Source organism: Triplophysa rosa, linkage group LG2, assembly GCF_024868665.1.
Source record: "Triplophysa rosa linkage group LG2, Trosa_1v2, whole genome shotgun sequence".
In the NCBI taxonomy this organism is placed as follows: Eukaryota; Metazoa; Chordata; class Actinopteri; order Cypriniformes; family Nemacheilidae; genus Triplophysa; species Triplophysa rosa.
The window spans coordinates 4,175,442-4,197,824 of record NC_079891.1 but is presented as its reverse complement, the minus strand read 5'-3'; the positions used below and the strand labels follow the sequence as shown (position 1 = coordinate 4,197,824).

The following is a 22,383-nucleotide window of genomic DNA, read 5'->3' as shown; positions in this document are numbered from 1 at the left end:
AGATTTTTCAGTTTTCATTTGTATTAATTTATTTTTCTTTAATTTTTGTTCATTTACATGCAGAAGGTTCAATTAATACTTGAAAGTTGTAATTTCTTTAGTAAGATAACGAATGTTATTAAAAAAATGTTTTGGAAATAAAGACTTTTATTACTTGAATTTTAGCTTTAATTTCTTCAAATTTGTTCAAATCCCATTGTGAACCTAGAATCGTGTATCATATTAAATCGTAAGCTGAGCATTTCATTACACACCTGAAGAAGTAAAAATGTCTTTTTATTGCATTTAAACAGAATGATCAAACATCTCAACCATATCTTACTAGCAAATTACATGTCATTGGAAATCTGGCTAAGATTAATGTCTTCATGTACTTCTTTATTACATCATACAGAGCGTAGCGATGACAAACTTTTTCTCTGTACCATATTTCTACATTGATTAGGCAAAGTAAAACCGAACAAGACAAATGTGTCTGTTAAACCACCAATTAATCAAGATGGAGTTCCCTCAACCTGAAACGGCTCCACCGCTGGATCCAAGCGGAAACCCAGACACCGTAATTACACTGCTGACCAGCTCATTTGCTTTAGTGGTCAGCTGAGTAACCCTAGTCAAGGTGTGAAAGTCAACAAATGAGGCTTCTGGCCCAGTGATAAACACTTTCCAGACATCAGACCACAACCTGAGCAGCCGCAGTCCTGGAAGAGCCCAATTAGGGTTAATATAACACCTCTAACAGCAAGATGTATAGCATCACATGGGGCTACCGAATGAATCTAGTATAATTCTCTCTTTCGGCTATGACAAACGGGGTCTACCAATCGGGTTGCAAGATATACAGTATATTGAAAATATCACAAATCGGCAATGGTTTGCAATAACTTTATAATGAAAAAAAAAATTCTTATAACAACATAAATATTTCTAACGTTGAATTCTGCACCGTTGTTTAGTTGTTGTGCCATTGTTCACAGCTAGACGAAATGCGCCCCCATCTCTGTTGTTTCACTGTAATGTGCGCAGCACACACACAAACACATACTGTATGAATGCACGCTCGCTCGCTAATGTTTCAGCTTTCGCGGTTGAAACGCAGACATGTGATCTGGCAAGGATTTGAGATGTCGCCAAGCCATACTGAATACAACATTGTTTGAGGTAAGTAAAATCTAACTAATGTTTCAGTATTCACTGCAGTTATCCACCAGTATAAAAATGATTTTATCAGTGTATGACAGAGCATACAGATAGCATTACCTCATGGCGTTAGCATCATTATGTTCAGCTTCCATATTTTTCCAGCTAATATAGCAGTCTGCATATAGCGACATTTGTCAAACACCATTTCTGTCGTTTAATATCAGCAGCGCGTCAACACAACGGAGCTGTACACTTCATGTGCACCCATGACAAGACATTTATAATGATGGTCTTAGTTTAACCCTTTCCACATCGCTCCGATCGTGCTTCAAGCTAGAGCCCTGCACGGGCCTCAAATGTAAGCCCTGGCAAGGCCCATGTCCGACAGTTGCAGCAATTAAAATAGCTCCGTTTTGTTTTTAATGGCAAATTATTCAAATTTCGTTTCGTTTCTTTATTAAGTTAATTTAGAAAAATGTTTGGAGTATTTTTTGTTTGTGGCTCAGCCAGGTGCAGAACGCATAGTCTGATTGCTAACTGTGCTAAAACGCGGATTTGAATTAATGATGTGAATGATACTGTTGAAACTGCTGCAACCATTAAAATAGTTTTGTTTTGTTTTTAATGGTAAATTATATTTTGTTTCGTTTCTTTATTAGGTTTGTTTAGAAAAATGTTTTGAGTATTTTTGTTTGTTTCTCAGGCAAAGAACGCAGTTTGATTGCCAAACACGCCAATTTTAATGATTTGAATGCATGATGGGCATGAGTCTGCTTAAATTCCTCCTTTAGCTTTGGCTGTCGCAGTAAGAAAAATATATATACGGGTGCGCGCCACACGATTACAAAGCTGCCCTGTGTCACCGTGTCCCAAACGTGTCAATATATTTGGTTTGTCGGACATCAAGCAGCACTGCTCAGACCGATCGGCGTGTACCGCAGGAGAAAGCCTGCTCTCGTGTTACTATGATATAGACTGATAAAGTTGATAACATAATAAATCGCAAACTTAAATAGTACATAACTAGGAATTTTTAAGGTTAAGGTTTAAGGTTCTACTTTGGTTTATGGAGTGTCCAACAACAAGTTTTTATACATAGACACTGTACATTGTAAAAACATTATTATTTCGTAATAATAGGCAGTTACTCTTACCTTACTTCTTGACTGACTCTCAAATGATTCGTTCCGCTATTCATCTGTCTAATCCCCTCCTTTCCGCTAGCTTAGTCTGATGTGATTGGTCAGATGGTCTAGTCTGCTGTGATTGGTTTATAGCGAATGAGGCTCACGAGCTACAGTGTTTGGGGGAGAAGAGTTTTCGTGGGCAGTCCTAGCAAAACATAGGGGGGCACTATATGTAGTGATGTAAATCCGCGGAGGTTCGTGAATCGGACTAGGGACGACTCGATTACGTGATTCAGAGTCGACTCCCTTTTTTCCAAGCCAATAACTTCATTCACAATCGGATTTACAACTTGGCAGACTGCTTACTTTCAAACACGGCAACATTACACACTGCATGAAATGTAATTTTCATGATCTCATGTTATGTACTCTTTAACAACTTTGTTGTGCTGAGACAGTGTGTGCTTTTCTTATGGGTTAACTCTAAACAGTTGCCGAATCATAATAATGTATGCATGCTCTGGTCCGGATAGTAAAGTGATACTGCCATGCGGGGGAGTGGGACAATGGCACAGCGAAAAAAGGTCTGATGCCCGGCCCGCGTTTTAATATATGGTAATAAATAAATTAGTTGAACTGTCAAACACTTTTTTGTTCATTTTTGATGGCTCATGCTCTAAATTTTTTGACTGTTTGTGAACTCCCATTTTACCATGTGTTGTGCCCTATTATCACCATTTATATCTATTGAGCCAATGATTAAATTACTACTATAGCTATTTTATACTTTACAGATTGAATCACTTAATTTTGCTCTTAAAATGCACGAGATTGCAGCATTTACCTTTAAAATATGCAACATTTTCTTCTGGGGGAGCTTGCCCCCGAACCCCCAAAGAGGAAAATACATTTAGCCCCCAGAGTCTCACAAAATTCTGTGGGAAACACTGTGAATGTACTTTACATAGACAATATTTTAGGACAATGCAAATAGCAGTGAGAAAGAGATAGTGATGCTTTCTTTTCCCAGAAAGAATGACAAACGTGTATTTTGGTTGTTAGGGGTCTCATTTTACCATACGATGCACAATACTGGATTCACAATTACAACTGTATAACAATATTTCAGAATTTTTTTTACTGAAATTCAAATAACAAATTTATTTTAAGAATGTATTCCCTAAGAGAGAACTTAACGCAGTAAAAACACAAAATAGAAAAAGAATTATACATGTTGACGTAGGTCACCTAATCAGATTAAACAGATGTCATATCAGAATTAGAAAGAGCTTTATTGCCAAATGTGCTTTACACACACAAGGAATTTGTCTTAGTGACAGAAGCTTCCAGTGCACTTATAGATAAAAATGACAAGATATGTAACAAAAAAGTACAAATAAATATGTAAAGAGAGTACACTTTTGACAAAACAACTTCGTGAAAACATCGTGAAACAATCAATATATATCCTTTCCTTTTTCATAATACACAATTATTATTGTAATATAATTTAAATTGATTTTACAAACTTTTAGCATTTTTTATCACATGCATATCATTTAGCAAGTTATTGCATATTACATTATTTTTCAATATCGTGCTGACCTAGCTAGGTTTTAACGTTCCGACCCAAAATGCAACTAACAATTAGAAATGACGTAATCCGCTGACTTCACAACAAGTCCTAAAAATAATTCTGATTGGCTCAGACTGATGACATATCCGTGTTATGTCAGTGTTTCCCCTACCATTGCTTTAGGGGGGCGCCCCGCCCCTCCAACCGCACCTCCTGCCTAGGGCTGGGCGATATATATCGTGATTCACACGTTACGCCACATATAAAGACCTGCAGACACCAAGAGCAGGTAAATAAATAAGACACTTTTACTATACCGCTTAAGTAAACAAAAATGTTTTTAGCTGTCAGTCAGTTTACTGTTTGTGACAGATTATAAAACATAACGTCTTGTATCTACATTTAGCATTAATGATAATAAAAGGATTAAAAATCAGCATGTTAAGAGCATTTCATAATGAATCATTTTTTAATCAGAAAGATTATTTAGAATCAGTTCTAGTATGAATGGCATGGAAAGGCTACTTGTTAGTAACTTTGTACGTACTTCTCATGATAAATTCATTTCAGTCGTTACATTTGTTGTCAATAGTTTTTTAAATATTCAAATAGACTACTAGGACTTCGCTTCAGCACCAGAGCCTACAACTAGGGCTGTCACGATTATTAAATAATCGTCTCATCGCGATTGTTTGATCTCATCGCGATGGTTTCAGATCATCGCAATTATTGCACATCTCTATAGAAGACACTAGGGGGAGCTGTAGTGCATCTGCGTACTTAAATAATATTAAATTGTACTGCAGGTAATTTGTATATGTTTTAGGTTTTTTTAAGCAAATCTCAGTGTGAAAACCAGTCTACCAAAATTTCACTAATACACAAGTAAAATTTTATTGTAGTCTTGCAAATACAACCGCACAGGTAAAAGCCTAAACCTTAAATATATGATGACCCAATTTTTTCCGATGTATTTCCAAGAAAAAAACATAGTCTTGTATTCAGAACAATATGGTCGTTTCAATCGCTGAATCAAAAATGTATGAGAATTAAATGTCAAAGCTCAAAAACAGACAATTAATCATCATAATCGCCAAAGTCCTAAAACAGACAAGTAATCGTCATAATCGCCAAAGCCCTAAAACAGACAATGAATCGTCATAATCGCAATTATTTATTAGACAATTAATCGTCAGTCAAATTTCATAATCGTGACAGCCCTACCTACAACACATTTTATCAGTTACCAGTGTGGCTATCAGAATATAAAATAAATGGCCTGATTAAATATTATTTGTTAAAAAAAGCATTGTCCGGACCTCCGCCGCAAAAAAATATAGAGACCACACACACCCCCAAAGCCGAAACACTGTATGTCATACCTGTGTCAAGGCCCGGAGACACTCTTAGCCAGTTGACAACAGGGGTCTATCGTGATCTTTAAGCACTAAACCTTTAAATAACTCCTTTCTATTTTGGGGATGCGTTCCCTGAGCGTCGGCCGTGTGATGTCAGTATTGATGTATATCGACTGAGGGTTAGAAGACAAGCTCAGTCCCTCATCTGCAGTTGGCCTGTTGTCAGACAAAGCTCAGTGTCATTTACCCTTTCAACAGCCAGACAGTTGACAGATGAGAGGCTTCTGAAAACAACTGCAGCTATCGTAAGGCGGCATGGATCCACGCTAGACTAAACAGCTCTATCTATCCATCATGAAAACAACTGCAGCTATCGTAAGGCGGCATGGATCCATGCTAGACTAAACAGCTCTATCTATCCATCATGTTATGACAGTCAAAATGGCATGATTCACATTCCAGCCCGTGCTGCTGACTCAAACCCAGCCATTCATAAATCTTCAATGACACCGACCATGCTTATGTTTTGGTTCGTCTACAACAACAATAGTTTCCTGATGCAACAAGGCGGTTAAAATCATTCAGAATAAACAGCAATCGTCCATAAAAGCCTATCATTGTGAAAGGACCATCCATTTTTTACACAATCTCTGGTCGACTCATTCACACATTCCCAGACGAGAGATTTCTTGACTGTGCGATTGTGTAAGTTTAATCCATACACCCACAAACGTAATGCTCTTACTACTTGCCCTTACACAATAAACCCCCAACACCCTGTTTATGTAACAGAAAATTCTGTGTTTGGCAGAGCGGGGATGCTAACTGCACACTAATTGTGTAAGAAAACATTGGGCTCATACACAGGTTTATTATTATCACAAATAAGCCCCAAGCAGACCATCGGTTCTCCTCTCAAAGCAGCCTGTGGCAGACTCAAAGGGGGGATATATTCAGACACTTGTCCTCGAGGGGCTTTACATACTGATCTGCCCTCTTTTTTGATGCGTCTCAATGATCAGAGCATTGGGGGGCAATTATCTGAACAAAATCATCTTGCTACACAAAATCAGCTCAACTGGGTTAATGATGAAATGAAATGGAACAAGAAAATCTATCTCATGTACAACCTTTTATGTTATGCAAGAAGATAAAATTTACTTGGCTCATTCAGTTTGGATTCGGGTCAAATATCCATTTCTGACGTAATGCGTAAAGTGTGTTTCACTATTACAGAATGACATTTAAACTATTTTCTTGAAAATATGAATGTGAAAGAGGATTCAAAATTAATAACAATTATTGATGTTAAAATATCAGTAGAGCTCCACCGATATGGGTTTTTCTCTGGCCGATGCTGATATTTAGGAATTAGGCCAGCCGATGGCAGATATATAAGAGGCTAACATACCAGGATTTCTTCCCACCTTCACCTCATAAAATCTAACAGTTAAGTAATAAGAAGTGATACAGAATATTGCTTAAATTAAACATTTATTGAACAACATGTCTCTTCAAATCAGTGCACTTTATTGAGAAAGATTGAGTAAGTGTTTATTGCAGGGTACAAGATAGCAGTCTAATTCATAGTAATAATACATTGCTCAAAACTTTTAAGCACCTTCTCAAACTGTTCTGAAGCATGCTTTTTGTTTATGTTTGTTGGCAGACACTGCTGTAAATCAAATGGTCATAATCTAAGTGAAAACAAATAAAAAAAATCTCTCATATTACACAGCCTGCTGCTCATAACTGCGTTTTTAATTATATTTAGCTTTTAGCCTTTTTCTATTTTATAGGACAGTAGAAAGCCTGACAGGAAAGTAGACGCTCTTGTGGTCGAATGCATTTAAACAGCCACAAAAGACCGCCTACGGACATAATGCGTAAACGAGGGGAAACAACAAGTCTGGATTTAAACTTTGGCTGAAGACTTAAAAGTTTGGATAATGACGAAAAATGTACTAAGCAAGCACAATGTTTTCTGTCCGTTTCAGATTTCTAACACACACTCACAGTGTTCAGCGTGTCTCGCGGCTGTCAAGAGCAGAAATAAAAACCGCTTCTCTCTGTATGTTTATCTGCCCCGGTCGCGTTCATACGTAAATTGTGTGCACTTCTTTCGTCCATTTGATAGAAAGATCGACCAAAACGCATCTTAATAACAAGTATAAACAGAGTCCGACCCACAGCCAGAAGTTTATGGCAGCAGAGTGCGAGTTGCTCGGTCACACACGCAGCCTCAGAGGGAGATAAATTTTCCGGTACAGAAACAGTATAGATAATGTCTGAGTTTGTCTAGCTGTACAATGGGGACTACGGTAATAATTTAGCCGCTGGGCTCGTTACCAGGTTTTGGTACCCGTGCATACATGTAGCATAAACTATGTGGTTGAAGGCTCGCTAACAATAGAGTTCCAAAAAGTTACTCGCATTCTCAAGCAGCATCATATTTAATCAATTAAATATACAAGGCTAGATTAAGAACGAAGGATAAAAATAATTGAAGTCTTAGCGTTTTCTTGTGAAGTTATCAGGTAGTTAAAAAGTTAGCAGGCAGAGGGACATCACAGTGTTATGCCGGTGGTAATCTGTTTGCCACAAGAGGCAGCGTCATGTGTTCCACAACAACGCTTAGATGCTCACAGATGCACCTGCCAGTTAATCGGCCTAATTTGCGGCACAACCGGCCGATGCCGATTAATTAAAAAATTCCAAAAATCGGCCCGATTGATCATCGACCTCTAAATATCAGTACAGTTTTATGAAGTAGAATGCAGCCATTTTTAAATTTAAAGTGTTCATGTTTTCCCACTAAGAAAAAAACATGGTTTTATTATGCTAAACGTTAAACATCTGGATCATTTTTAACCATGGATTTATGTCATTCCGAACCTGTATGACTTACTTCTGCAGAACACAAAAACGATATCTTGAAGAATGTTGGTAAACAAACAATATTGGTCCTCACTGACTTCCTTTGTATGGAGAAAAAAAGCATTTATCTTTTAGCTTTCACAGTTTGCTTTTTCAAACTGTAGCTGGTGTCTTGTGTGGTGAGAGGAATCCTCCCTGCCTCAGTCCCTTTTAAGGCTATAAAAAGAGAACAGGCTGGAGGTAGACTCACAAACAGCCTCGCCAAAGCACCATGTGTTCACACTTCGCTGAGGTACCGTGGTAAACAGAGGAAACTTTAAGTTGTCAAATCATCATCTTTCTCAACCATAATGAGGCAGACAGAATTGTAAGTAATAACTTATGTTTGTTTTACACTGTTACCAACCAAGTTGATGCACTTCCTGTTTTCTGCAGCCACAAAAAAAAACTCAAGTATTCATGTCAATTAAAAGTTACATGGGCCATAAAAAATTGGCTATGCAGTGGCCCTCTAAAACCGAAATCAAAAGCCGATGATGTGTGCACCGAGTAAAGCTTTGTTTTTTTGCATCAGAACAAGATTGATGCAAAGTAAAACTAGATCTCACTTTCTATACACTCGACACGTCTAGTAGAAGAACACTATAGATGGTTTCATCGGACGCACGCACCTGGCCCGAAGTTAACTTCCAGTCTATGTGAGTTATATAACAATTTATATTTATATTTTATTGTATATTAACTGTATTAAATTAAAACTGTTCAACAGTTATTGATTCTTTGTGGAGGTCTACAAGGAGGGTGGGATAACAAAATGACCCAAGCCAGACTCAAACTTGGTCACCAGAACCCAAGCGGCACCACGCAAAACGTCAACGTGTTGAACAGCCTGTACTATCCCTGTACTATCCCAGCTATCACAGCTTCAATTTTGCTCATGTTAAATTAAATAAGGAGTCTGCTCGGACTTACATCAGAGGCACCCACAGGAGCAGCACATTTGACATGCCTAGCAGATCTACAAGCGGAAACTTTGCAATCCCGGCCACATTTGTTCAAGGCACACATCAATTGTCATGACACGGCTGGAATACACGCTATATGTACTGTAGCTCTGGGAAGCTATACAAAGTGTATTTTAAACCAGAGGTAGGACATATGCATACTCGCTGCTTGCATGAGGCTCCCAAGTTTGATGTCTAAAATATGTGCTTTCTTTTCCAATTCCTCGAATCGCCGATGTAAGAGCAGCAGGTTTATAATGAATAGGAGAACATGATGTCGATGTCAAGGCCAATCTAGTTTCATGACCGGCCAAACCGCCATAACAGATGACACTTATAAGACAAGGTGAGGCATGTCTGCCCTGTTGAACGAGCTGGGTATATCTTTACAATCCAATTACTCCAAATCTAAACAACGGATACAAAAAGGCCGCAAAAGACTGAGATTTAACCCAATGAATATTTAAGGTCTGCATACACTGCATACTTCAAAGTGGAGATTGTGGTTTGTTGGTGTTTACTACGCAGAAGAACTGTTTTCATGGGTTTAGAGGTATACTTCAAAATGTGGTTACAATGTAATTTTATGCCATTTTGCAATTTTGCGATATGCAAGCTGTTGGAAAAAAAGAATGTGACATGTTTATCATATCATGATCAACTGCAATGCAATTGCCTTTTATCTAAATTTGACTATGCCAATGAAGATCATCCTAAAAACGAATCAAATGTTTCCAGCAAATCTTTCAAATGCGCAGTCAATCCCACTTGAATTCACAGAAGACTAACTGCCCCTGTCTTGTTTTCCTCTATGACAAAAGCAAATGGATCCCTGCCAAAATGCACATTTTAAAACCGAGGAGAGACAGGAATTTCAACCGCAGTGAAAACAAAATGGCTGTAGTCAAAAACTGAAACTGCCCACCTCCCCCTCCAGATTGCTGCCAAAAGGTGTTCTTGTTCTGATATTTGGTTTGGAACGGCTGCCAAAAATTAGATATGTCCTTGGATATCTCCTTCTTTCCTTTGTCTCCTGTCAGGACTTGGCCATCTTCCAGTGCAACTAGCCATAGCCAGAAACAGAGGGAGACCTATTCACACACATAAACATCACTTTGGATTTATCCTTTTCTCAAATACTGTGGTTCTTTTGTGTAACGCTATACTCTATATATGGATATAATATCTTTTGTGGAATCTTTTTGTGGGCAAGCGCTCTATAAACTAGATATGTTTACGTTTTGATAAATGCAAGTCTCCTCGTCTGACCTGGGTTTTTCCACTGGCTTTCTTTGAAATGATGAAGACCTACAATACAACCAGTTCTTCTTCCAGTTTGAAATACCTCTACAGTCAGAGCCAGAACTACAGCGCTCAAATCAAGACATTTTCTGACACTTGCACGCTCTATCAGTTCTTACTCATCCAAAAGGACTACTTTCTTATACTGTCCCAAAACGTATTACCCTGCTAAGCACTTATACACGGTTTTCATTACTGACCATACGTCATCAATAACTCAACCAAGGCCTTGGTTATGGTCTTTGACCAAACCCTAAAATCAACCAAAGGGGCAGCCCATAGTTTACAGTAACCATACATTATTAACCATGATATTTGTATTACGATTATGGTTTTACAAATACGTCAAAAGAAAAAAAACGTGGTGACTACTAGGGCTGGGCAAAAAAATTGAAAAATCGATTAATCGTTTTTTAAACGGATCAATTCAATATCGATTCTCAAAAGCTGTGAATCGATTTTTTTTCTTGCATATTTACACAAGCACTGAACATTAATTTTCGTTAATGTTATTGCTACTACTATCCACTAGATGTCCCTTTTCTTTTTACAACGGGTGGATGTTACACAACGGGAGTATCCTTCATTCATTGCTTAATTAACATGGGATCCGGTGTGTTGTCGAATTTAACATCACCTTCATATAAAAGGCAGCGGTTCACATGATTGCAGCCGCTATTTTTGTTTGTTATACTGCATCTTAAATTTAAAATAACTGTTCTGTTTCAATATACCCAAGTGTTTTAAAGTTTAATATACAGGTTTGTGGCTCTTCATTTCATTTTTTAATTCACCGTTGTAATGTGATATTTACTGATCTTTTTTAGAAAATCTATAGGATTTGTATTAAATCTATACCCAGATAGCAAGCAACCACTGAATCAATGTTAAAAAAAAATTGTCAATGTTAATTGCGTTGAATCAATATCACTTTTGCACCTGCAATTTATGTTGAAAAAAGTTTGAAATTTCAACAAATCACAATTATATTAACTCTTGTATTTTAATGTTAAGTTTTATTTAACTGGTCATGTTTAAAAGTACACTTTTCAAAACATCTCTTTCTCTATCAATGTATAAGTGTTCTTATTAAAGCACTACTGCAAACATTGAAAGTGGTAAAAGAGTTGCCTGATCACAATAATGGTGATTTGTTTAAATTTCTAAAAAAATGTCTACATTAATTGCAGGTGCAAAAGTGATATCGATTCAATGCAATTAACATTGACAAATCAACTATTTTTTAACATTGATTCAATGGTTGCTTGCTATCTGGGTAATCATTGACTCGAATCGAGAATCGAATCGAGAGCTTGTGAATCGGAATCGAATCGGAACATCAGAATCGATACCCAGCCCTAGTGACTACACTTTTACCGTGATAAAACCATGATTAACTTTGCACAGTTTTGTGATTTCCCTTTAATGAACTTGAGAAATTAAATTTTTATCATCTACAATCTGTAAAAGTTGTCAAAAAATAAGCTCCCTATGCATGAGCATTCGATTCGGTTTCGATTCGATTCGATTCAATTTCGATTTTGATTCGATTCAATATCGATTAGTTATCAGTACTTAGATTAAAATGCTACTTTTGCAGGCATGGAATCCACATTTAAGTATATATGCTGGTAACGTGAAACTCTCCTTGCGTGTCACCATTGCGTATCTCGGCTCCAAAACATTGATAAGATTGTGAAAGCCCTCGTTCTCAACTATCGCGTATGGGCGTAAATCCTTGCAAATCAGCATTACTATAGCGTCAGTTATTTTCTTAGTGCGAGGTGAATCTGACTGTAATTTGCAGGCAAAAGCAACGTCTAGCCGTTGCTGTCCAGAATCGCATTAACCAGATATCGCGTCAGGTTGACATCTCGACAGGTGATTTCGTAGGTTTTTTGCAAAATCGTAGCTCTTGCGGGCACAACTTTCAAACAACAGTTGTTTTGTCGACCTCACCTTTGCCGTCATTGCCTTTAAACATAAAGTGCTTCGGGATTTCCCGAATCGAAATTGTTTCGTTAAATTGAAGATCGATTAAAATCGAAGAATCAGTATTTTTTACCCAGCCCTAATGAGCATACAGAACTTGAGTTTGAAGTCAAAGATGCTGCAACAGTCAATCTAAAACCCCTCCCCTTTCTGGTAGTAGGGAAGGATTTTACCCAATCAAAGAACACTAAGGTCTGACAAGTTTTAAATGAAGATCATTCATAATTAATTGTGTGTTTTATAACATCCAGTTTTTTGAAAATGTCAGCAAATGTGAATTTGACCAAATCCGAATGACCGAATCACACAACTCAACAGTTTCATCATTACACACCGAACCACTGACGCGTCTCAAAACCTAGTGAGCAGCCTACTTGACAGCATTTCTAGACGTCACAGTACGCACGCAAGGACGTTAGAACTCGTCCCTGATGCCCCAAAATGTTAACTTGCAAGGTTTTGAGACACCGCCGACGTCTAATGAGTACGTGACATGGAAAGCAGCCTACACAGTGGCTTATAGTGAAAATGACTATAGGCGCTTGACTGCAAACACACGCCTACTCTCTATCAGCGGGAAAACGATGCATGGCCACGATTACCCGTAAATTACACTGAAGACTGAATCATTTCTGTAAGCACGATATATATCAGATCACACAGCACACGGTATGCTCTCAGAAAGTGTACCTTTAGCAAATGTTAAATGAACATTCGCCTTCTGTGACACGTCAAACTTATCGATGGGTATGTAGATTTTGTTTATTAAAGCAAATAAAATGCATTCAGGCTTGTCGTGCAAAGGTACGTTAACGTTGCACTGCGCTTTTAATAAAGATGGAGCTCTGCAGAAGTTTTCTACCAGAAGAGCTCCAGACGTTTTTTTTATCCAAACCAGATTTTTATTTTAGTTCATTTAATGTCACAGGATATAGCTTTTGACGCCGCTTAACTAAATCACGATATATATTACAAAAACATGTAAACTGATAAATGCAATGCCAAGACTGGGACGCTGAGGTAAACTCACCCATTTCTGTAGCGCCTGCTGCTGCTGCTGAAGTCTAACTGTTAGAGTAAATCCATCCACTTACATTCAGATGACAAGCACTTTACAATCCATCAAACTCGAGCAAACGCATAAAAATGGCGTCAGGTGAGATTTCACTACAAAAACACCGACAACAAGATCGATTGATTTGTAGTCGATGCGCGTAGAGAAAGAAAGCGCGCGACTGCAGATTCAGATTGAGCGCTGGTTAAAGGAGGAATATGGACCCACAGTCAGAGCGCTGCATTGCTTCCCTCTCAAATCATCAGAGTCGGGGGTGGAACGAGCCTTCCCACTGCGGAGAAAACAAATCTGCTCCTGCGATCCTTAATAATATCCAAAGTCCCGCTTTAGATGACACACCGGCCCCGATCAGCCGCGCGGGACAAATATCCAGGAATATACCAGATCTGTTTCGGGACGCGTTTGATCGGACACAAGTGTGATGTGACTCTTGTGGACTCCCGCAGTTGTTTCTGATAATGACCTGTGTGCAGCGTGTGCTCTGCTCTCAGCAAATGCGCTGAGTCTGACTGACCCTGTCGCGTTCAGAGCACTCACCGACGCCCCCTGCCGTTGAACACATCTATCTATCTATCTATCTATCTATCTATCTATCTATCTATCTATCTATCTATCTATCTATCTATCTATCTATCTATCTATCTATCTATCTATCTATCTATCTATCTATCTATCTATCTATCTATCTATCTATCTATCTATCTATCTATCTGTGTCTAAAGGACATTTCTTTTATACTGAAGCTAAAAGCTATATTTTTGCTTAACATCCATTAAATTCAGATTGTTGATAACATACGCAGTACACATGCTTTCCATTTTTTTATGTGATATCATTACCTGATAATAATTTAATTGGACTGATCTACATCTTTCTCAAAGTGAACTGTTAGGACTATATATCGGCCACTTAAAATATGATTTAAGTTGGCATAGTTTTGGTTGCACAGCTTGCCAACTCGCATGTAAAAGTAAATGTGAGCCAATACGAGAACTGTATTAGATTTAAACAAAGCATATTTATTACTGAACTGTCATCACTTATACGACCCGCATTATTCACCTCTTTTAGCCCTTTAGACAGGATGGGTGTTTATATCTGAGCGTTATATTGATCGAGAGAGAACATAATGACACTCTTAGAGCTCTTCAATATAGAGGTCAGCATCTGCTCCCCTGACGACCAATCAATGTCTTGACTGTGTTAGTAAATAGTTCTCATTGGTCAACCTTGAAAATCAATGACACTGGCCATTATTTAAAGAGGATCCATTTTTTTCTCTAAACGTTGCCATGGATACCGCATGTAAGGAGTTTAGAGGTCTGAGTGGATGGCCTACAGTGCTCTTATGTCACAATGAAAACTGACCTAGACATTTATAAGCCTGTCTAAGAGTTGCATGTATATAAAGACTTGCTTATTGGTCTTTAAGACTGAAAGGGAGACTGAACACCTTAGGTATATGAAGCGACTGATAGGTGAGAGGTTTTCACGTACAGTTTGTTCCTCACACTAATATGTGGTTGTTTGGGTGTTAGTTCTACAGCGCTTGAGCAGACGCAACATGTCAAGATGCATGAGGCATTTGTTGCAGAATACATAACGGCTTGTTTAATAGGTTCATTAATTTCATTTGCAAAAAATCCAATATCACATCACAAAATGTTTTTATGTTTTAAAAGGTTTGAATTGCACAAGTCTGGGTTTCTGTATCTCTGTGTCCTGACTGAGGGTGTTGACTTGATATGATCATATTTCCTCATCAAGTCGCCATTGAAGCTAGCTGTGAAATGAATCATCTTGTGCTCCACAGACAACAAGATGACTGAAACATGACACTGCAATAGATGCAGTTTTAGATGAAGATAAGCATTTACTGAGGTCCACATGACAAGTGTTAAATCCTTTAAAAATACAAAATACAATGTCTGGTTATCGGTTTTGGGCAAGTTACTCTGAAAAAGTAATTAATTATTAGTTACTAATTACATATTCAATAGTGTAATTAGATTACTGTACAAATCACTCTCTCCAAAAAGTATTTAAATACTTATTACTAATTGCTTTTTATATTCTCTATCAACCTTGATTTGTTAAGTGATTCAAGGATAGACATGAAACTGCTCTTTTAATTCATTTTAATTCACATACAAATGTGAAAATTTTACATTAAAGCACAGATTTTAAAGTTAGACTTTGAATTTAGATGTCAATTCCACTTTTGCACACACATACTGAATTACACAAAGTATTTAGTTTTATTACATCAGAACTAGTAACTGTAATTAAATTACAGAAAAAAATAGTGTAAACCCTTATTTTACATTTTCAAGGGGAAAGTAATTAAATTACAGTAACTAATTACTTAGTAACTAGTTACACCCAACACTGCTAGTTATTATACTCAAAAGAATTCAAGATTTGTCCCGCATCATGAAAGATGTCATTCAAGGCTCAGTTTTGGCACTGGTGCTATTGTGTAATGCATTGTTTAACGATGATTTATTTTTATTGTTTAAAAATAACATTTTCAGGGCTGAAACAAAGCTGTAAAGCCAAACAGCATATTTGTTTCAACTAATCTTTTTTGTTACAGTGACTTCCCTTTAACACCGAACCATGTGTCAACCTGTGTATTTTACTGTGCTGAATAATTACAACACAGAACAAACTGAACAAATGTGTTGCATCTCTCATTTCGAGTCAAAAAAGTCTTTATTGTTTTTTTCTAGGTTGCTACTGACATGTTCGGTCTCAAAATAGCTTAACCAAGGTTTTAAACTAGGCTTAAATTCTATTTCGTATTATCAAACCATCCAGAAATCATTCTGTAATTTGGGGACATTGGGTTTAACAGCAGTAAAGAAAATTTATCTGATGGGGTTTGTGCACCAAACCACAAATGTGTTTATCAAAGTCAGAGGAAGTGGGCGTCTTCATAAGAACAGAGCTTGTACAAACCACTTCCTGTTGAGATGGGAAACTTCTGATGGAGATAGAAAGGCGTACAGTAAACAAGTCAAACAAAAAGGCATCAAAGGGAAACTTGTTTTAAAAGAAACAATTGTATAATAATTACACCTAATGCACAGTGTATTAAACTGATCTCCTGACACACATGGCCACTTTAAATGTTTACTGATCATATTGATACTTTGATTTCTAACTTGTGAGTGCAAGTTTTTTTTATGCTGTCATTATTGATACACTTCTAAAATATCCATGTACATGGATAACACATTAAAGAGGCTATTTAATTGGTCTGGATCTTAATTGTCAATGTTTTTAATTGTGTCCTGACAGTAATATTAATGTATCATCAGTGTGCTCTACTGAGCAATCATTTAATATGCTTTGTGAACCAACCTGTTGAACAAATGTATTAAAGATGACATACCATATCTCGAAAAGAACTAGAACTTTGACATTTGCCCAGTATTTATATATTGGAATAATTCAAAAGGAGGAAAGAAATTGAATAAAAAAACTGCTTAGATGCCACCAGGTATATCTGTAATTTTTTTAAAGAGATTGTTTTCAAAATACATGCAAAACTATCATGTTCATGCAATAATGCAGGCGCACGTGTCTTCACATTGACAACAGCGCCCCCTGCAGCAAGCAGTTGTTTATTGTACACTAGAGAGGCATAAGTTTTCAGTGCATGCATATTTACTGTCCTACGACTAAGACAATAAGAAAAATAATAATAATCAAAGTAAATTCAAATCTAAAGAAATAATAAAAACTATGACGTCTATTTTTGCAGCTTGGTAGCACAACTTATTTTATTTATAGAACAATTTGAATAAACACATTATATTTAAGTGGGAACTTATATATATGAAGAGTTTGTTTCTAAAATGAGATAACTCCGTTTTTAAAATGTTTAAAAAACCATGTATTTTATTATGTTATCATGTTTTTATTGTGTTTTATTGTATTTTTTAGTTATTGTGGCTTAGATAAAAACAAACCAACTGCAGTTTGATTGATATTAATTGGAATGCACAATAAAAAAGGATTTAAAAATAAATATAACGGATATATATACATATAAATAATATTTTATTGAAGCTTCCATTCAACGTGAGGGACTTTTATTTGAAACGGAAGATTAAACTGCTCTTTAACAAAGCAGGAAGTGTGCCTTCACAAAGAGCAGTTCTTCAGTCATCATCATGGCAGTAGATGTAAAGACTAGAGCAAAGCGCTATGAGAAACTGGACTTTCTGGGTGAAGGACAGGTAAACGACATAACTTATTTCTAAACTGTTGTTGGTCAAGACATTCTGACTTGTTTTCGGTTTAATTGCGTGAACTGTCTATAGATGAGCTTGTTGTCTTGTTAGTGTGCTGCTGCAGTATATTCTGCAAGTGCAATATAATCTTATAGCGCAGTCCAAAGAAATAATGTTTTGCCATCATTTTGCAGTTTGCAACTGTGTACAAAGCTAGAGACAAAACTACAGACAACATTGTTGCCATCAAAAAGGTAAGAAATCCATCACTTCGCATCACATTGTCACCTTTTCACATTTGGTATTAGGTCGTTGTGTATTTTGCCATGTGTATTTTATTTCATACTATGGAACTATTATGTTATACGATTCCTGAAGGTACGTTTAATTTTTGCAGATTAAAGTAGGACACAGAACAGAGGCCAAAGATGGTGTGTGGTTCTTTTTTTACATCCTTTGAGGGTTATCTCAGATTTTACTTTAATTTTTGCATGTTCATTTGGAGGCTTACACTTGTTTTTCTGTCTTCCAGGCATCAACAGAACAGCTCTAAGAGAGATTAAGTTGTTGCAAGAACTCAGTCATCCAAATATTATTGGAGTAAGTGATGTGTCTTATGCCTATATGATGAGTCTTTGATGTTCTGTTTAATAAACTGACACATAGCAATTCCCTGTTTGTGTCTAAGCTCCTGGATGCGTTCGGTCATAAGTCCAACATCAGTCTCGTCTTTGACTATATGGAGACTGATCTCGAGGTAACGTTACAATTGCATTTATTCCATTGTAATTGCCAAACTCAATTTACAGTTAATTCCAGCAAAATTTTAGTATTCTCCAACAAATCATCTACATGAATAGAATCAAAGCATTAAAGATTACCCAAAGATGCAAATTCTGTCATCATTTACTCACCCTCATGTTGTTTCAAATATGTATAAATATCTTCGTTCTGTTGAGCACAAAAGAAGATATTTAGAATAATGTGGGAAACCAAACTATTCTGGGGCACCATTGACTACCATAGTACATTCGCTTCCTATTATAGAAGTCAACGGTGCCCCACAAGGTTATTTTAGTTCACTAAAATTAAAACTTTGAAAATGTTTCTGTTCATTGAAATTAAATTAACTATAGACCTAAAAATGATTGGAAAACTAGAAATAATGAAAAATTGAAATGTTGCTTCAAAAATAAACTGTAATAAGTTTAAAGCACTAAAATGATCAAATTAATATAATTAATCTTATATAGCAACATAAAAAAAAAATAAAAACAAGACTAATAACTATGGTGCCCCAGAACTGTTTGGTTACAAACATTCTTCAAAATATCTTCTTCGGTTTTCAGTGGAACAATAAAGTGTATACAGGTTTGAAATATCTTGAGGCTGATTAAATGATGACAGAATTTTCATTTTTGGATGAACTATGCCTTTAAGGGACAAAGTCTATTGTGTGAAGTTGTTTGTTTTTCAGTCCTAATGTTTGTGCTTCCATGTTCCATAGATGTGAATTTGAATACGTTATCAATGGTTAAATGCATACTTATGTTAAATTGTACCATGATGTGTTTTAGGTCATCATAAAGGACACCAGTCTTTTATTGACCCCAGCCAACATCAAGGCATACATTCTAATGACACTACAAGGTTTAGAATTCATGCACAGTCACTGGATCCTCCACAGGGTACCACTCTCGGATATGTTACCTTATTTAATGTAGTACCAAGTACATATTCTCAAAACTAGAGTTCATTGTCACCTCCTGTTATTCTTGTTCATTTCCTTTTTAGGATCTGAAGCCCAATAATTTGCTACTGGATGAAAATGGAGTCTTGAAGCTTGCTGATTTTGGATTGGCCAAAGCATTTGGAAGTCCCAACAGAGTATATACACATCAAGTAGTGACCAGGTTTGTTGTGGTTTACAGCAAAGTTTGTTGTAGATTGTTTTTAGGCTCGCTTCAATAGCAAAATTATAAACGATTTGTGGTACTTTTCAGATGGTACCGTGCCCCAGAGCTGCTCTTTGGTGCTAGGATGTATGGTGTTGGTGTGGACATGTGGGCAGTTGGCTGCATTCTTGCTGAGCTTTTGCTCAGAGTGAGTATCTGATTTTAAAGCGTTCATGTAACCAGTTGACTTTTTAAACTGTCTGTTCTAAATAGCCTTTCATGCGCTTTAGGAATTGTTTTGGTTTTGTCCAGGTACCATTTATAGCCGGCGATTCCGATTTGGACCAGCTGACGAAGATATTTGAAGCTTTAGGAACGCCTACAGAGGAGACATGGCCAGTGAGTTGTATAAGATGTTAAAATCTTGTTGTGTGAAAGGAACGGTAGACGATTTCACAAAAGCTAACAATATAGTACACTAGCATTGAGCTTTCCATTCAGAGCACGCCTCCTCCAAAACACATGAACGCAATGATGACGGATGATATTTGTGATTTAACATGTGTGCTGCTCTTTGTTTCAGGGGATGTCCAGTCTCCCAGACTATGTGTCATTTAAACTGTTTCCTGGCACACCACTGGAACACATCTTCAGTGCAGCTGGTGATGACCTTCTGGAACTCCTCCAGCGTTTATTTACCTTTAACCCCGGCACACGCACCACAGCTTCACAGGTGATTCATTCTTTAATCGTAATATGGAGAGCCATCGTCATTGAAAGTGCATCTTCATTGAAAATGTTCTTGTTTCAGGCTTTGAAGATGAAATATTTCAGCAATAGACCAGGACCAACTCCAGGACCTCAGCTTCCCAGACCAAACTCTTCAGCAGAGGCCCTGAAAGAGAAAGAGAACCTGTTGATAGGAATTAAGAGAAAACGTGACACCATTGAACAAGGTGAGAATCTCGCACAAACTTGCAAAACAAAACATCGGTAACGCTTCATAATGAGGTGCTATTAGTAAACAGTAGTAAATGCATTAGCTTACATTAACTAACAATGAACAATTTCGTTTTTCAGCATTTATTAATGCTTGTTAATGTTAGTTCATGTCAATACGGTTATTCATGTTAGTTCATGGTGCATAAACTAATGTTAACTGTGACAACGTTTGATTTTAATAATGTATTAGTAAATGCTGAAATTAACACGAATTAATAATAATAAATGCTGTAGAAGTGTTGTTCATTGTTAGCTAATGCATTAACTAATTGTTAACAAATAGCACCTTATTGTAAAGTGTTACCAATACATCTAATTGCATGTCGGTTTTCAATTTGTTTCTAAAATGATCATTTTATATCTCTTCCTTTTCGCAGGTACCCTTAAAAAGAAGTTGGTGTTCTGAGTGATTCAGATATTTTTGTGGCCCCTAATTCTGCTGTGAATAGTAATTGCTTTGCCTAACAGTGCATTGAACTGTTACAGAATGGCCGTATTTATGTGACGATAAGTTGAATTATTTTTTTATGTACTATAAAAATTAAATTATAAAAAATAGAAAAGATATGTTGTTTTTGTTGGCATTTTGCAAATCACCTGGTTTTAGTACATCCAGTACTCATCCACGTTTTTTAGTATTTATCGTAAGAGTGCATAGACAATGTATGTAAGTTTAGATTTCAACTTAGGATACAATACTGTTGCATAATCAGTTAAATTTTTATGTACAATCATCGGAGGCAGTTTGATTTTTATTAGTGTGACACTGCATCTGTAGTCCTGACGGAGGTGCTGTTGTCACAGCCCTGACAGCATCATCTCTCCAATGGATCATGGTTTATCCAGTAGTTTATCGAAAATTAAAAATACTGTCTTCATTTACTTACCCTCAAGTTGTTCCAAATCTTTATGAATTTCTTTGTTCTGATGAACACAGAGAAATATATTTTGGAAGAATGCTAAAACCAAACAGCCCTTGGCCATAGTACCCAAAAATTAAAATTCTTTCATCATTTACTCACCTTCATGCCATTCCAAACCTGTGTGGTTTTCTTTTGCAGAACAAAATATATTTTGTCAAAACATTTGGTAACCAATCAACATGAACCCCTATTGAATGAAACACTGAGACATGAGGGGGAATAAAAGATTTTAGAATTTTGGGGTGAACTATCCCTTTAGTAAATTGGTTTCATTTCACCACCACAACTCCACCTCCAAATAGTGACATCACACATACATGCAAGTTTCTAAGTGGAATACAATGGAGAGAGATACAGTCAGTGATATTTTAGAAAATGTAAAAAAAAAACAATTACGTCTTGCGTTTATGGAGCATATTGTGAGCTAAAATATTTACTATTGTAAATACTTCTACATTTCTGTCATTTATAAGTGCCTTATGTCCACGACCATTTTTGAAGGTCCAACCACAATTCTACACCATAAAATGTTGTAAAGTTTGGCATAACTATAAATATGTATATTTGTTATGATAATAATTAAACCAATATCTTTATTTTAAAATGGCTTATTATAATGCTTGTTTTGTCTTATTTAAAACCCTAGTGGGCCCCAACCACAAATAAAAAATAGTGCTATACAAGCATAATATCCAAATTGTCATGACGGCATTAATTATTTAGCATATTTTGGAGGGAAAACAATTATGTAATTAAAATGATTAACGATTAGAGCTTCAAAATGTCCCTGATGTTTTTCATTGGTAGTGGTCGATGAAAAATGTCAAACCCCAAATCGTGACGACAGCGGAAGTTGCTAACAATGAGG

At 36.6% G+C, this 22,383-nt stretch overlaps 2 protein-coding genes across 3 annotated transcripts in view; one reads left to right on the top strand and one right to left on the bottom strand.

Annotated features, from left to right (window-relative positions):
* The window catches only part of setbp1 (SET binding protein 1), a 73,049-nt gene extending 59,056 nt beyond the window's left edge, over positions 1-13,993 (bottom strand). Inside the window, exons 1-2 of one of the 2 annotated variants that reach the window (XM_057353499.1) lie at positions 13,410-13,993; positions 10,011-10,176 (exon numbers count right to left, since the gene is read on the bottom strand). The gene's annotated coding sequence lies outside the window, so the exon portion shown is untranslated. The remainder of the gene's footprint in view (positions 1-10,010; positions 10,177-13,409) is intronic. The other variant, XM_057353491.1, reaches the window with a different exon arrangement.
* A 3,586-nt stretch (positions 13,994-17,579) lies between these two features.
* On the top strand, positions 17,580-22,122 carry cdk7 (cyclin-dependent kinase 7). The gene is made up of 12 exons (XM_057353520.1): positions 17,580-17,701; positions 17,890-17,949; positions 18,093-18,126; positions 18,228-18,295; positions 18,384-18,452; positions 19,273-19,383; positions 19,490-19,608; positions 19,699-19,798; positions 19,903-19,989; positions 20,174-20,323; positions 20,402-20,546; positions 20,970-22,122. The coding sequence occupies exons 1-12, from the start codon at positions 17,636-17,638 to the stop codon at positions 20,996-20,998; spliced, it is 1,038 nt and encodes a 345-aa protein (XP_057209503.1). The 5' UTR covers positions 17,580-17,635; the 3' UTR covers positions 20,999-22,122.
* The last annotated feature ends 261 nt before the right edge of the window (positions 22,123-22,383 follow it).

What these genes read in the sequence shown, in the direction of transcription:
- cdk7 (XM_057353520.1), top strand. Translation starts at nt 17,636, where the DNA reads ATGGCAGTAGATGTAAAGACTAGAGCAAAGCGCTATGAGAAACTGGAC. An exon ending in TTGCTGAGCTTTTGCTCAGA is followed by an intron (nt 19,799 to 19,902) that starts GTGAGTATCTGA and finishes GGTTTTGTCCAG; the next exon opens with GTACCATTTATAGCCGGCGA. An exon ending in CTACAGAGGAGACATGGCCA is followed by an intron (nt 19,990 to 20,173) that starts GTGAGTTGTATA and finishes TCTTTGTTTCAG; the next exon opens with GGGATGTCCAGTCTCCCAGA.